This window comes from Acomys minous (genome assembly GCF_964271855.1).
Source record: "Acomys minous genome assembly, chromosome: 4".
NCBI lineage: Eukaryota > Metazoa > Chordata > Mammalia > Rodentia > Muridae > Acomys > Acomys minous.
In genome coordinates, this window is record NC_140486.1 from 53,777,004 (window position 1) to 53,793,300 (window position 16,297).

The window sequence follows — 16,297 nt, forward strand, 5'->3', positions numbered from 1 at the left end:
TAAATTTTTATCAAATATAGAAGCTAATATCTTGAATCTGAAAGCTTGTCTGAAATAGCTCAGAAGGGAGGACAGTACAACTACTGTATTTGTTACTCTTTGCTGAGTAAGTGTGTGATAGTGTCCCCTGCCTGTCCTTCCTACTGCTGTGTACCAGCAACTGCCAGCTAGGTGACAAAAAGGAGTTTGTGACAATTTCTGTTCTTTAAGTAGCTCATTTGCTTATAGTACATTGTGCGATTAAAATAAAACCCTTTCAAATTCCCCCAGAAACTTAACTTACCTGGAGTTAGTGGTAAACATTTCAAAAAATAACTAAAAGTTGAGATAGAGTCTGAAATATGAGTAAGAATTGACTGGGCAAGAAAGGAGCGCCTTCCAAGGAAAGGCGACAGCATACCCAGTCTCACAGAGCGTAGGCAATCTTGGCGACAAAAAGAAGTAGCTTGTGCTTGGAAAGAAACTTTTTAAAACTTTTTAAAAAGTTTTTTTTTTTAACTTTTAAAAACTTTTAAAATTTATTCTTTGATAGTAATTATATGTGTGTATATATTTATCTAGGCCATACCAAACTCAAATCCTCTCCCTCCCTCCATGATTGTGTCTTTGTAATGGTTTATTCTATGGGCCTGGAATCAAACATTTTATCTGTGTCTTGATGTGTTTTGATCTAGAGTATTCCTAAGAGGCAGTATAAAAGTATTTGTTCAGACTGGCTTGTGGCGAGCTAATAGCCACATTGAGGCCATTCTGAGTTAAGGAACAGAACATGAAGTGCTGAATTAGGAAGGCATGCTGGGTAGAATTGGTGGTAGCCACTCTTCGATCGGAAGCAGGAGTATCAGGAGTTGCCAGCAGTGGCTGAGATTTTTTTTTTTTTAAATGGAAGTGCTAACCAAGGTGGAGAATTCATTAAGAATAACTTAGAGAAGAAGATAAGGAATTCAACTTTCAATAATGGAGTTTGAGATTTTTGCCAGACCTGTAGGGGTTATCGTAGTTACTTTATAGTACTGTGAAGAGACAACATGACCAAGGCAACTTATAAAAGAAAGCATTTACCTTGGGGCTCACAGCTCCACAGGGTAGCAGAGCCTGTGAGCACCATGGCAGCAGCATTGCTGCAGTCAGGCAGGCAGGGCGCTGCAGTGGTAGTACCTGAGAGCTGTACATCTGACCCACAAGTATGCAGCAGAGAGAGTGGGGGCAAGAGCACTAATTGGAAATGGTGTGGGCTTTTGAAACCTTAAAACCCACACCCAGTAGCACCTCCTCCAACAAGGCCACACCTCCTAATTCTCAAATATATCAGCCTGTGAGGGGATGGTTCTCATCCAAACCACCACAGGAGAAATGACTAAAAGACGGTTGGAACTGTGGATCGCCATGCTACAGAAATTATTGAAGTATAGGCATAGTTTTGGGTATTGTGGTATAAAATATCATTCAGAATATGAGACTCAGTGACATGCAACTAATGAAGAATTGTAGATCACAAGTTATGAAATGTGACAAGAATAGATTCCTGAACAACTTGTTTGTCTATATATCTGTACCATATATGGGACTGTGGAGGTGATGAAAGCAGTAGTTGAAGGGTACAGTTAGTGATACCCTCACAACAAAACTAGTGGCAAGATTCATGACCTGGTTTCTAGAAGCCAAAGGTAAACTTCAATTGTAGGTACGCTGGGAGAGAGAATGTAGATACACGTAGGGAAATTACTTAGCTTCTCTGTGGGTCAAATTCAGCCATTACTTGTTGCAGGAAAGACAGCCTGGACTTGTAGAAAGCCCTAAGCAGACTGGTCCTGTAAGTGTCCTGTAGTTATGGCATTTGGCAACAAGATATGAAAGGGACGCTAATAGTACTGAGTGATTGTAATTGGCTACTCTTTGGCATGACCAATTTTCTATAGTATATTTTTCTGCATGAACTCATGCGTAGTGTTAAGGCTTTGTATAATTCTGGTTTAGCTCTTAGGATACATTTCCTTGCATTGTTAAGAAGGGAGTTACTGAAGGTCTAACCACTGGTATTGCACATGTACTCAATGTTGAGATTTAATCTTTGTAAGGAAAGAAAAGCAAAAAACTAAGAGCAAACTGTCCCAATGTGTTGCTTTCAGAGGACCACGTAGTCTCAGAGTTACTTTAATACAGCTTTGCTAAAGGATAGGAACATATGGCCAGCTGCAGTTTCTTGACTCATACTTTAAAAATGGAGCTTCTGTGCTTGGCTAACTTTAATCTCTTATTGCTTTCTATGTCATAGGGTGAGTTTGAAAGTACAGATGGTCCTGATCTTTTGTTTTTGAGGCTTCCCCGCAAACACAGGGATCTATAAAAAGGTTAGAAAAGTGCAGGATGTTCAGTTTAGCAGTGTGGTAAAAATTAAGTACCTGCAATGATAACATTTGTGGCTCATTTTGTGGCTACAATTACTTTTCAGGGCTGTAGGCAAACAACACTGAAAGTGTAGAAAGCTGGCCAGGAGAGGAGAGATGAAGAGGGGAAATTGGAATAGACAGACTAGTTCCAAAGGCCCAGAGCCATGTGATCAGTTATCAGAGCAATGGCCCCACTTCTTACTGAGAAAGGGGGAGGGGGAATATATGTGAAACACACCTGATCCTAAGCACTTCTGATAAAAGTATACACACCCCTGAGCAGCGGTGTGTGTGTTGGTGCTCAGCTAACTTCTCTTTCATTCAGTCCAGGATCCCAGCCCGTGAATCCACCCAGTGATATGCCTGGAGGTTTGTCTCCTAGGTCTTCTCCCCTTCCACACTGACACAGTCAGTCGTAACCACATACAGTCAGTCATGGCTTCTCCCTGCTGCCTTCTCTGCCAGCAGACACCTACTTTGTTTCTCTGCTTGAAGCACCACAGTTGTCAGAAGTATGTCCAGAAAGGAAAGTCTATTCTACAGATTAAACAAAAATATAAATTTATTAGTTAAAAATTAATTTAGAATATTTTAAATAACATTGTTTTTGTTTTATTTACATTTATTTTTACATTTTAGGGAGGTTTCACACAAATGGAATCCTAAACAAATAGGTGAACACCTTCTACTGAAATGGTAAGTTTTAAAAATGACATTGTTACCAAAAAGTTCTATCAGCTTAAAAAATATTACTTATTTATTTTTATTTTATGTAGATTGGTGTTTTGCTGCATGCATGTCTGTATGTGGGTGTCAGGTCCCTGGAACTGGAGTCACAGGCAGTTGTGAGCTACCATGTGGTACTGGGAATTGAAGCTGGGTTCTCTGGAAGAGCAACCAGTGCTCCTAACTGCTGAGCCATCTCTCCAGCCCCACTATTAGCCTTTTTAGTGTTGGGAAAAAAAATTCTTATGTATAATATAGTGAAGGAAATTAGAATAATAAGAATAGATTTTTGATGAAGAAGTAACATAAGGTATAGGTATAAGATCCTGAAATACATATGGTGTTTAAAATAATTTTTAGGTATTTGAAAGGTAAGAGTAGTGGTTCAACTTTTTTTTTTTTAAACTACTTTTTCTTTTGTTCTCTTTTATGGGATAGGGTGGATGAGTATGTGTATGTTTGTGTGTTTGGGTGCACTTGTGTGCACATGGAGGCCAGACTCTCCTCAGGAGCCTTCAGCCGTGGGTTTTGTTTTTGTTTTAAGGGGGTTCTGTTTTTGAGATATAATATGATGACATCAATTTCCCCTTTCCCTTCTAACACTCCCCGTCTAACTCCTGGCTTCATCTCATTCAAATTCTTAGCCTTTTTTCTTTAACTGCTATTACTTGGTGTACGTGTGTATTTCTGAATACATAAGTACGGCCTTCTCCATCCATATCATGTTAGTCATATGCATATGCTTTTAGAGATGACCACTTGGTGTTGGATAAGCAATTGGAGTGCTCTCAGGGGTTACTGACTAGGCTGGGCTGCCACCAGGCCCCAGGAATCCACCTATTGCTACTTTCCCAGCATTGATTTTACACATGTATGCTGCTGGGCCCAGTTTAAACATGGATGCTGGAGATCAAACTTGGGTCTTCATGCTTGCATAGCAAACACTTCAGTCAGATTAAAAAAAAACAATTAATGCTATGGGTTGAACCTCCCTAAACCAAACATCTAAATTCCAAAATATGTCAAAATCTGAAGACTTTGAAGACTAGCATGACATGCCATATGTCTTGAATTTCTTTAACCTGATCATATTTAATAAAGTGTGAGGTGTCAGGATATAGTCACAGAAAATATTATGTAAAACACTATTAGGCTTTGTGTATAAAGTGACTATAACACATAAGTTAATTTTGTATCTAGATTTGAGTCCTATCCCTAAGATATCTATTTATTTATATGCAAATATTCCCAAATATGAAACACATCTGACCCTAAGCATTTCTGATAAAAGGGACACTAAATCTGTGTCTTACTATTAATCAGAGATAATGAATGTATGTGTTTGACGAAGAGCAAGTTCAAAATGACAGTCACAGTGTAGTCTAAAGGCACCTAGTGATTTTACACCAGTAACGATTTTTATAGATTAGAAGTTTACTCTTATTTGTTTGAAGATTGTGAATTGGAAATTCCTCTAGCTTGTTGGCTTCCTCTGTGGGACAGCACAGCACATAATTACTTACTAATGTCCCATTAACCTTGGATGCCAGTACTTACCAGGACCTGGCCTCTAAGGTTGCTGGTTAGGTTAGTCCCACCTGTAAAATGACTTAAAGTAACTATGCTTTGCAGGCTTGCAAAGTTGTACTATAACCATATTGATGAGGAAACAACTTTGGAGAGATGTACAATATTATTTTTTCATAATAAAAGGGAACAAAGCTTACAGTTGAACCTGGCTAAGTTCTACTGATGGGAAATGTAGAAGTAGAAAATACACTAGGATAATAGCATACAGCATTCTTATTTGGGTATCATTGAAACAGCAGACTTTGTGGGACAGCTGTTCATCCAAAAGGCTCAGAGACGTATTTCAGGCAGCAGTAGTCATGTGCAAGTACATGTTCACACAGGGAAATAGAAATGAATGTACATTCTGCTAATCTTACAGTCTAGGGCTTTTGTTTATTTGTCTGCTTTTTGTTTTGAATTGGGGGAGCAGACTGTCTTTATTAGTTTTTTATTTCCATCTTTGTTCAATAAGTACTTTGTGTTTCAGTGTTCTGACTTAATATCAGCAGTTCTAAATTAAATAGGTCATTTTATGCTTGAATGTAAATGAGGTGAATATATTAAACAGTTCTTAATTTCATTATAATCATCTTATTTTGTTGTGCTGATTAAGTTTGGTTTAATTTCTGCAGCCTAACATATATGGTGGCCATGCCTTTTTATTCAGCAAGTCTGATTGAAACAGTCCAGGTGAGCTGTTCTTTTATTGTAACTTTACATGTCTGATTTTAAATGTTTGCTTCACAGATACACACATTTATTATACATCACGACTGGTCTAGTATTTTCATTGCAAATTTAGATCATATTTATGGTTTAAATGTTTATCTCCCTTACACAACTGTATTCTTCATTCAGGTATTTCAAAACTGAAAGTGTGACTTTTTTTTTGAATATATAACCCTCTTTCACGGCCCTGAGAACATTTAAGATGCTTATGGCCTATCATAGTGAGTACAGTGATAGTTGTCTGAATGTAAGGAGTAAACAATGAGTAGGTAGTACCCGTAGATAATTTACTAAATAGCATTCCATTTAAACATCCCTCTGAAGGAACACTCAGTGCAGGCTAAATACAAGTAATATATACAAAGCTTAACTTTTCTGTTTTCATTATAATTCGGCCTGCTTGCTTTACTGTTTGCAACCACATGGTGGCGCCTCAAGCACATTGAATTCAATTTTGTAGCCTTATCATCTTTCACAGGTAAAATTGTAAGTTAAGATGGAGGTGCTTATACAGTTTGTCTTCTGTTTCCAGAATCTGATCTTCAAAAATACTTTTCCCATCTGTGTTAGTGCCTACTCTGTAAATTGCTTGTCTTTCTAGTTTTTGTTTTGTTTTGTTTTCTCTTACTTTTTTGTCCCCACTACATCATTAATATCTGATTTTGCTGTGGCTGTTAGAACTAACTTTGGTTAACTGAAATTAGCATCTTATGACCCAAACATATTTGCCTGTCCTCTTGCGTTTGGATGGAATTGTGTGTTCACAGAGGTAGAAGTCTATGAGGTAGTCTCATTTTAAAGAAAAGAAGAAAAACAACTATCAGAAAGACAATAACTTAAGGCAAAATAAATAACCAACATGCTTTATCAGGAAAGAGGTTTTAGCTTGGGACAAGCTTGCCACAGTCACATTTGTCTACTTGAATTAGAACTGTGGCTTTAGACAGTTAAAAAAATTCATCTTTAAATTATAATTCTATCTTCTGTAGAATAGAAATAATATTTTAATAATTGAATTTCTGTATTTATGTAAGTATCCACATTATAGTAATGGATCTTCTTTGTGTCTTTTTTTTCTTGTCTCTGTTAAGATGCTGTACTTGCTGTGTGTCCTCTGTGTCTCATGGTTAGTGCCCTGCTCTCCTTTTCACTTCCTTTGTCTGCACTGGCCAGCTTTTCTCTCTTTTAGCAGGTTTCTGCCCTGATGAACATCTTTCTTTCAGTAGCCTCCTTTTCTTTTTTATCACTTTTGTCTTGTATCTGTCTCAGTCCTGGGCCTCCCTGGTTTTCATCTATACTCAGGTCTTAGGAAAGCTCTTCACTCCTATGGATCTTGTCTAGTCGGCTTCTCAGACTCGGCTTCTAATTTGCTGTCTTCATCATGACTCAAACTCTAGTTTTAGGGGTGTTTACTTTTGGGCTTTGATTCTGCATAACTAGTAGGCTACCATGTCTATAGAGCATCAACAGACACCTAAGACTGGCCCTTCTCCTAACCTGGAGACTAACTCTTTCCTCTTCTTTTGCTCATTACAATATCATTCTATGGTTCTGTGTTCTTGTAGGGAGCCCCTGACCTCTTAGAGAACATAATTATTTTCTTGAAGATATATAGATCACCAGAAGAACCTTGAATAGGAACCACTTCCCGGTGATTAGCCCTTTATCCAGTATCCTCAGTCCAGTCGGTGTGCACTGGAAAGGTTAGTGTTTTGAAATTATAATAGTTCTGTCCCTTTCCTAAAATAAGGATCCATATTGATTCCCCATGATAATTAATTTCAACTTCTTAGTAAGTATAGTGTTGTATCAAAGTTTGTATTGACTTTGCTTTTAATCTTATCTTCTTTAAATTTAATTTTCTTAATTCACCAAATATTTATTTAGGAACAACCTGTATCAGAGAGGGTCACAGACTTATGTAATACAGTAGCAAATAACACTGATGACAGTTCTCCACTTCTGTAGTACTTAAAACCTTGTGAGGAGGATAAACATAAATAAGACATATCTCAAACCTATACAAGTGATGTGTTAAAGAGAGCAAAGCAGCGATAATGTGTGTTGGGGAGAGAGAGGTGGTTAGTATTTTTGAAAGATCAGGTGATGCCTCACCGAGAAGGTAATACTTGAGTAAAGGTCTAAGCCTGAGGAGGACATCATTATTTTGAATACAGTTCTGAGTAGAGGAATACAAAGACTTTAAGTGAGATTGTATCACCTTTTTTTGATGAGTTGAAAGGACTGGCTTTGCCTAAGTGAGGGGTAGCAGTTGATTAAGTTAGAGCAGTAAGAGGGGCCCCTTTATGATACACACTGTAGTGTATTGTAAGTATTTAACTTTTACATTAGAGCAGTGGTTCTCAAACTTACTAATACTGTGACCTTTAATACAGTTTCTCATATGTGGTGAGCCCCGGCCATGAAATTACTTCGCTGCTACTTTGGAACTGTAATTTTGCTACTGGTTTGAATCTGATATGCAGGATGTCTGATGTGTGGCCCTCCGCTCAGTAAAGCAGCAGTGCCTTTTGTCTTTCTAGTGCCTCTGATCAACAGCTGTCTGATCCTTTTTTTGAGACAAGTCTTTGTGTATTCCAGGCTGGCCTCAAACTTGCTAATAATAGTCAAGGATAACTTTGAGCTTTTGAATCACCATTTCCATCTCCCAGGTGCTGAGATTACAGGGATATGCTACCACACCTGGGCTTATGTGATATTGGAGACCTCACTGAGGGCCTCGTGCATGCTAGGGAGGCACTTTACCAACTGAGCTACATTTCCAGCCTCTTGGCTGTTTTTGACTCGTTTCTTTGATGACACATAAATATAGTCTAGCAATAATTCCCCTTAACTCTGATCTTAAAAGCACAGTTGAATTGGTTGACTTCCATTGCTGCCTTCAGGCCAGGCCACCATTGTCTCGTCATGGGAGACTTACAGTAGTTTTTTTTTTTTTAAATGTTGAATTATCATAAGGTTTTATTTTTATTTTTTAGATTTACCTAAATTTCAGCTGTATTTATGAACTCTTTTAAAAAAATTTATTAATTTATTCTTGTTACATCTTAATGGTTATCCCATCCCTTGTATCCTCCCATTCTTCCCTCCCTCCCTCCCATTTTCCCCTTATTCCCCTCCCCTATGACTGTTGCTGAGGGGGATTTCCTCCCCCTGTATATGCTCATAGGGTATCAAGTCTCTTCTTGGTAACCTGCTATCCTTCCTCTGAGTCCCGCTCAAACTAAGGCACCAGCCAAGGACAATACAGGCGGTAAACTTTAAACCCCTACCCAGATCTAGCCAATGGGCAGAACATTCTCCACAGTTGAGTGGAGAGTGGGGTATGACTTTCACACGTATTCTGGTGCCTCATATTTGACCATGTCCCCTGGAGGGGGGAGACCTGGTGGCACTCAGCAGTTTTATTATAACAGTTCTCAGCTTCTGCTGTTGTCATTCTTGGCACAACAGATGCTATTATTTCAAAGCATAAATCACATCAGTTTGATCTTTTGCTTAAAAAGTAAGCATTTATTTTCCATATGACTAGAAGCCAAAGCCTATATAATGGTCTGAAAACATAATGTAGCCATTGTCTGTCATTTTTAACTTCATAGTCCGCTCTTCTGTGGCCATTGCTGCAGTTATGTTGGTGTTTAGCTCTGTTTTCGACTCTATGGCTCTATTTGTATCAAACTCTGTTCTTAACTCAAAATAATGAAAGGGCAGACATTTATTGAGTGCCTACTGAGTACTAGGCCTCTTTTATTTAATTCAGCACTGGTGAAGTGTGACAAAACTTTTTTGGGGAGATGTAGCACACATCTACTTACTCCAGATAGGAAGCCTACCACAGACCAAAGCACAGACACCACCAAAGTCCAACTTAGTCAACCAACGAGTATTATTGGGGTTACCTATAGAAATGTAGGTGAGCGGTTACTTACAGGAGCAGAAATGACACAAAGACAGCAGCATCACAAACGCCCACCCCAGCATGGATAATTAATAATATGATTCTTATGCCTTTTTCAGACATCTATATATTATTTGACCCTCTCCCCTCGTACTTGTATACAGCTATTCTTTACCTCCCTCCCTCCTCTTGTAGGGTGCCCCCTCCCTTTCCCGGTTCCTTGGTCAGCTCCCTTCCTGCTTCCTCTCTCTATTGTCCTCAACTCCCTTGCTCTGGCAGTGGTCCCCTTGTACTTCCCTGGTTTCTGCAGTTACTCCTGGATGTGGACGCACATCTGAGGATCTGGAGCTGTGAGACTCCAGTGAGAGAGAACGTGTAATTTTTTCCTCCTCCTCAGTTTGGGTCCCTTACTCAATAAGATCTTTTTTCGTTTTAACCATTTACCTGCAAAGTTCATGATTTCATTTCTTTTTTTCTTTTTTATATAGCTGGATAGTTTTCCATTGTATATATAGTATTCCACTGTGGACCACATTTCATTATCTATTCATCAGTTGAAGGGTATTTAGGTTGTTTTGGTTTCCTGGCTATTGTGACTAGAATAGTGTGAACATGGCTGGGCAAGTATTTGTGGATTGAATTCTTTGGGCATAAACCAAGGAGTGTTTTAGCTTGGTCATATGGTAAATTTATTTTTAACTTTTTGAGAATTTTTCACACTGATTCCCATACTTGCTGTACCAGTTTGAAATTCCACCAATAGTGAACGAAGTTCCCTTTTCTACAACCCTCCAACATTTGTTGGAGGTTGTTTTGTTGTGTTAACCTATGCCATTCTGACTGGGGTAAGATGAAATCCCAAAGTTGTCTTGATTTGCATTTCTGTAATAGCTAGGGAGAGTGAACAATGAGCATTTTTTTTTTGTTTTGTTTTTCTTTTTTGTTTTTTTGGTTTTTTTTTTTTGGTTTTTTGAGACAGGGTCTCTCTGTGTAGTCTTGGCTGTCCTGGACTCACTTTGTAGACCAGGCTGGCCTCGAACTCACAGCGATCCACCCGCCTCTGCCTCCCAAGTGCTGGGATTAAAGGCGTGCGCCACCATGCCCGGCTGGTGTTTTTGTTTTTCAAGACAGGGTTTCTCTGTGTAGCCTTGGCTGTCCTGGACTTCCTTTGTAGACCAGGCTGGCCTCGAACTCACAGCGATCTGCCTGCCTCTGCCTCCCAAATGCCACCACCGCCAGGCTGCAATGAGCATTTGGAAGATATTTCTTAGCTCCCCTTTCCCGCTTCTTCTTTTTCTTTTGAGAAATCACTGTTCAGGTTCCAGGCCCATTTTCTTCAAGTGAGTAATTTTTTAAAACTTTTACAGTTTGCTTGTTTGGTTAGCCAGCTATACATCTTCTGTCACAGTCTCTGTGCTATGCTCATTTTTCTCTTCAGCCTGAAATATAGTGTCTTAGTTACTGTTTTATTGCTGTGAGGAGACGCTATGACCAGTGCAGCTTATAGAAGAAGTTTTAGAGGACTAGTTCATGATCAACACGGCAGGAAGCAAGCAGGCACAGCACTGGACTACTGAGAGCTTTACATCCTGATTTGCAGGTAGTAGGCTGAGAGAGACAGAGAGACTGGGCCTGCATTGTGAAACCTCAAAGCCCACCCCTACTGACACAATTCCTCCAAGGCCAAACATCTTAATTCCTTTCCCAAAAGTTCCACTAACTGGGGACAAAGCATTTAAACATATGAGCCTATGGGGGCCATTCAAATCACCTGTATTTTCTTTAGGTCTGGTTTGTTGGATATAAATTCTTAGGATATTTATATTATAGAAAGTTTTCCTTCAATTATGACAGATAGTTTTTATATTATATTAGTATATTATAATAGGTTTGCCATCATAATCTTTTAAGACTAGGAATGCATTGCTCCTGAGTCTTCTGGCTTTCAAAGTTTCCATTGAGCTGTTGTTCTGATAGTTTTTCCTTTATATGCTACTTGCTTTTTTTTTTTTTCAGGCAACCTTTCAATACACTTTGTTATGTATTATCTCTTTTAACTAATTTTCTTTTCTCCTGTCTATTTGGTATTGAATGCTTCTTGTATGTGTATGTGGCTATCTTTCTTTAGTTTGAGGAAGTTTTCTTCTGTGATTTTGTTGGAGATCAGATCTATACCTTTTGTTTCATGGTGTTCCACATTTTTGGTTTGTTTCTTGTTGAGGGATGGTCTGATGTATTTTGATGCTAATTAGTGCTTGCTGTCTCTCTGACCAACCTTTTGCTTAATAAAAAGCCATCCCACCTGGGCAGGGCAAAGGAGATAGGTGGGGCTAGGAGGGAGGGGAATTCAGGGAAAAAGATACTGCCACTGGATCCTTCTACTTTGCCATTCTCCCATGCTTCTCTCATCTAGAGTCCCAATAGAATGTCCTCCCCTCTGTCTCAGTTTCCCGGTAAGTGAAGGCTTTCGTGGGACATGCCCCTTGGGCTAATATGCAGATATAAGTGAGTATATACCATTTGAGTCTTTCTGCTTCTGGGTTAACTCACTCATTATGATCATTTCTAGCTCCTAGAAACCTACAAGTAGAACATTATGATAGGCAGATTTGGGCCCAGGGGTCCCGTTCAAACTAAGGCACCAGCCAAGGACAAATACAGGCCATAAAACTTTAAACCCCTACCCAGGTCAGAACATTCTCCACAGTAGAGTGGAGAGTGGGATATGACTTTCTCACATACTCTGGTGCCTCACCTTTGACCATGCCCCCTGGAGGGGGAGACCTGGTGGCACTCAGAGGAAGGACAGCAGGTTACCAAGAAGAGACTTGATACCCTATGAGCATATACAGGGGGAGGTAATCCCCCTCAGGAACAGTCATAGGGGAGGGGAATAAGGGGAAAATGGGAGGGAGGGAAGAATGGGAGGATACAAGGGATGGGGATAACCATTGAGATGTAACAAGAATAAATTAATAAAAAAAAGGAAAAAAAAAAAAAGAAAGAAAGACTGCCACGAGAAAGGAGAAAGGAGAGACCCGAAGGGAAGAGAGGAAGGCCGCCATGGGTTAAATGGAGGAGAAGCACATGGCCAGTATGGATGGAGAATGCAGCCCAGATGAAGAATATGAGCAAGTATTTGGGATTATAGATGGGAGGTAACTTGATAGAAATTATTAGAAGCAAATGGTATGGGATTGAGACAGGGATTCCATGCCTGCCCCACTATGGGTGGTAGTTTAGAGGGTTGATATCTGCCCTGCCCCAGGTTAACTAAGGCTATCTTAAAATATAACAAGTGTCTGTGTCTTGATTGATTGCTAGCTGGGCCTACAGATAATACTTGTAGTTTTAAAAACAATAGTTTATTCTCTGCATTTAATTAAAAAGAATAATCTTTGCTTATTTCATCTAAATCCTGAACTTTATCTTCAATTTCTGGTATTTGATGTCCTATTTCTCATAAGACTTTCTTGTGAGTTTTCTAGCTGGGCTATTGGGCTCTTCAATTCCATTTGCATTTCACCTTGAGTCTTCTTCAATGATTCTATCTCCTTATTAAATTCTGTTCTCAAGTCTTGGGCTGTCATTTCTGTTAGCCTTATGTTTGTGTTTCTTGGGCATCACTAAGGTGTTTATTCTCTGGAAGCTCTTTGTCCTTAATTTCACTGAGCTGTTTCTTTGTATCTTCTTAAAATTCTGAAATCTTTGATGAATTTTATGACTTTTCTTTTAAATTCTGTATTCTTGAGTTTATTAAGGTAATTCACATTGGCAAACATTTATACAGGATGGGTAGGTTAAAAAAAAAAGATACAGTCTTGTATCTTTTCTTCTATCTTCTATAATGTTATGGAATTTTTTGCAATAAGATCTGTTCATGTGGACTTCTTTTCCTAGTTCTAAGTCTTGTATGGACAGAGTAGGTTGAGGTAAAAGGGAAGATGCAGGGCAAGTTCAGCCTAGAGGTTGGAAGTGGCTTGTGTAGGATGGAGTCAGGTGGGCAGAAGGGACGGGGCTGGTATGCAGGATGTGCTTCCTGGTTTAAGCTTGCAGTGTGGAGGTTGCTCCAGCTGGGTGGGAAGGCTGGATATGGCATGGGAGGATCCTGAGGGTCAGGGCATAGGTAAAAAGGGTTGGGTGGTTGAGTGAGGAGCCAAAAGGACTTGAAGGTGGATGAAGGTAGAGCATGTCCTGCTCATTGCTGTCTCTTTATTTCCTTAGAAAAAAGAACCTAATGCTAATCTAATTTCACAGCTGAAGTCAGCAAATCATGGATGTTTTCCTTCTTTTGTCAATACATTTATCTCAAAGGGATCTATTAACAGTACAGCTCAGTGGTAAAGAGAACTAAGTGCTCTTCCAGAGGATCAGGGTTCAGTTTTCAGCACTTCAGTTCCAGGGAATCTGATAACCTCTTCTGGACTCTACAGGTAGTGCATGCACATGGTACAAGGATGCACATGCAGGCAAAACAACCATACGCATGAAACGAATCTTTTTATTTTATTTTAATGAAATTGTACTTTTTTCATCACTTTTGTTTCAGAGCGAGATAATCCGAGATAATGCTGGCATCCTGGAATGTGTTAAAGAAGGAATTGGAAGGGTGATAGGCTTGGGAGTGCCTCACAGCAAACGCCTGCTTCCATTGCTCTCATTGGTCTTCCCCACAGTGCTGCACGGAGTTCTTCATTACGTCATCAGCTCTATTATTCAGAAGATTGTCCTCCTACTTCTGAAGAGAAAGACCTATAATAGCCACTTAGCTGAGAGCACTAGCCCCATGCAGAGTATGTTGGATGCTTATTTTCCAGAACTTATTGCTAACTTTGCTGCCAGCCTTTGCTCTGACATTATTCTTTACCCGTTGGAAACCGTTCTGCATCGACTTCATATTCAAGGAACACGCACAATAATTGACAATACAGACCTTGGCTATGAAGTACTTCCAATTAATACACAGTATGAAGGAATGAGAGACTGTATAAATACCATCAAGCAGGAGGAAGGAGTGTTTGGCTTTTATAAAGGGTTTGGTGCTGTTATAATACAGTATACACTGCACGCAGCCATCTTACAGATTACCAAAATTATTTACTCCACACTTCTTCAGAATAGCATTTGACATTGATGATTGGCTGACCCAAAAGATATGGTCTGGATAATTTGCTACGATAATAAAAGTAAAATACCACGTGGAAAGAAATAGGCTGAGAATTAAGACTGGTGGAAAGCCTCATGCTGATTATTCTGACTTCTCATTTTCCTGAGGCATAGATACATACATACATACATATATACATATAAAATACTTGATGGAAACCTTTCCAAAATTTAAAACTCAATAAAGGTAATACTTTAAATTTAAAATGTAAAATTACATTTTAGTATAACACTCATGCTGAAGTAAAATTGATCCTGAATAGAAAAAAAAATGCATTAAGTGTAAAATGAAATTGCAATGATTTGAATCTATTTTACTGACCTCAATATTTGTTACATGTCTGTTTAACCTGGATTCAAGTCAATGTGGTAATTCTTAAAGCAGTGGGTAATATCATGAGGTGTTTTACCTTTAAGCAAATAGATTACATTATTGAAGAAAACTAATGATTAGATTTGGCACTATGTAAGCAGAGGCTGAAGGGTTTTTAACTGTATGTAATTGTTTTATTTGCTGTATATATTTATTATATGGAATGTGTGTGTGTGTGTGTACATGTAATTTGGGATTTCCTTCATCACTGCAAGCTCTCATAGACAAGCTTATTGCATCAAATGAAAGTAGACACTTTCTGCTTGAACATCAAGAGTAAGACAACAAAACACCAGGAAATAGCTTTCTTGTCTGCATTACACCCAGCATTGCAGTGCTAGAAACTTGAAGTTTATCGTTTGCTTGTGACATTTGGATCATCAGCTGATTTTTAGAGCCATTTTTGAAGATACCTAACAATCATGGCAGCCGTTACCCTTTCCACCCTTACCTTAAGGAGCCTCACATGTCTTTCATTTCTAAAAGAACTTATCTTAGAGGAAAAAAAAAAAATAAAGTTCTCTAAAGAATTTGTGCCTCTTGCTCATCTTAAATAATGACTGCAGTCTTTCTTTTTGCCTTCCTTTCTGTTGTGTATGTGTAAAGTTTTAGTCTCCAAATAAGCTACCTTAACGATAAAAATGAGACATCTTCGTTACTTTTTATTTACGTTTGCTTGGATAAGTACTGAAGAAATACAGAAACCTCACAGGAAATTTGCCCTTATGTTCTATGAAGCAGGAGGGAAAGTCAATATATTTCAACAAATGAAATAAAATGAAGTTGATGTGTTCCAATGGTAGGTTAGACTTTGTAATAAAGTGATATGTAGTTCACTGATGACTCATCCTACATTTAACGTTTCATTTCTTCATAAGTATGATCAGGTTTACAAACACTTTAAAGTGCAGTGCCTGCCGATGCCACCCAACCCAGAATGCATGCAAACTAAAACTGGTGTTAATGTTAAATGTTTCAGAGAGTGTTATTGTTATGATGGATAAGAGTGGAAGCCTAACACGGACATCTAATCATGTGTAAGCAGCAGCTGTCCCTACTAGCCTATGCTACTGAAGTAATGTTGTCCTCTGTTCAATTCTTCAAAAAGGGAAAATAAATGCTGTTGATTACAGTTTGCATTTTATGGCTAATCTCTTAAAACATGCTTTTCTCTGTCTGAAAATGGGGTTAATGTTTTATTGTCTTTTAGTCACTAAAGTTTTAGACGTTTATAGTCACGTTCCTCAGAATCTCATTTTATATACAGGTAAGTCAAGATGGTTTCAGAGAAGCCAGAAAATTATGGTTTCAGAGAATGCTTAGAACAGTCTGTAGAATCATTTATTTACTAGGCAAATTTTGTGGAAGTTTTCCATGTGTCTAAGGATTAGATATTTAAGAATTACTTATTGACAGTTACCA

General features: G+C 38.6%; 1 protein-coding gene across 4 annotated transcripts in view; it reads left to right on the forward strand.

Annotated features, from left to right (window-relative positions):
• The window catches only part of SLC25A46 (solute carrier family 25 member 46), a 32,680-nt gene extending 16,673 nt beyond the window's left edge, over positions 1-16,007 (forward strand). For all 4 annotated transcript variants that reach the window (XM_084779628.1, XM_084779627.1, XM_084779626.1 and 1 more), the window contains exons 6-8: positions 3,030-3,086; positions 5,321-5,378; positions 13,886-16,007. In XM_084779628.1, coding sequence (XP_084635754.1) covers positions 3,030-3,086; positions 5,321-5,378; positions 13,886-14,464 — 694 coding nt within the window. In that variant the 3' untranslated portion in view covers positions 14,465-16,007. The remainder of the gene's footprint in view (positions 1-3,029; positions 3,087-5,320; positions 5,379-13,885) is intronic.
• The last annotated feature ends 290 nt before the right edge of the window (positions 16,008-16,297 follow it).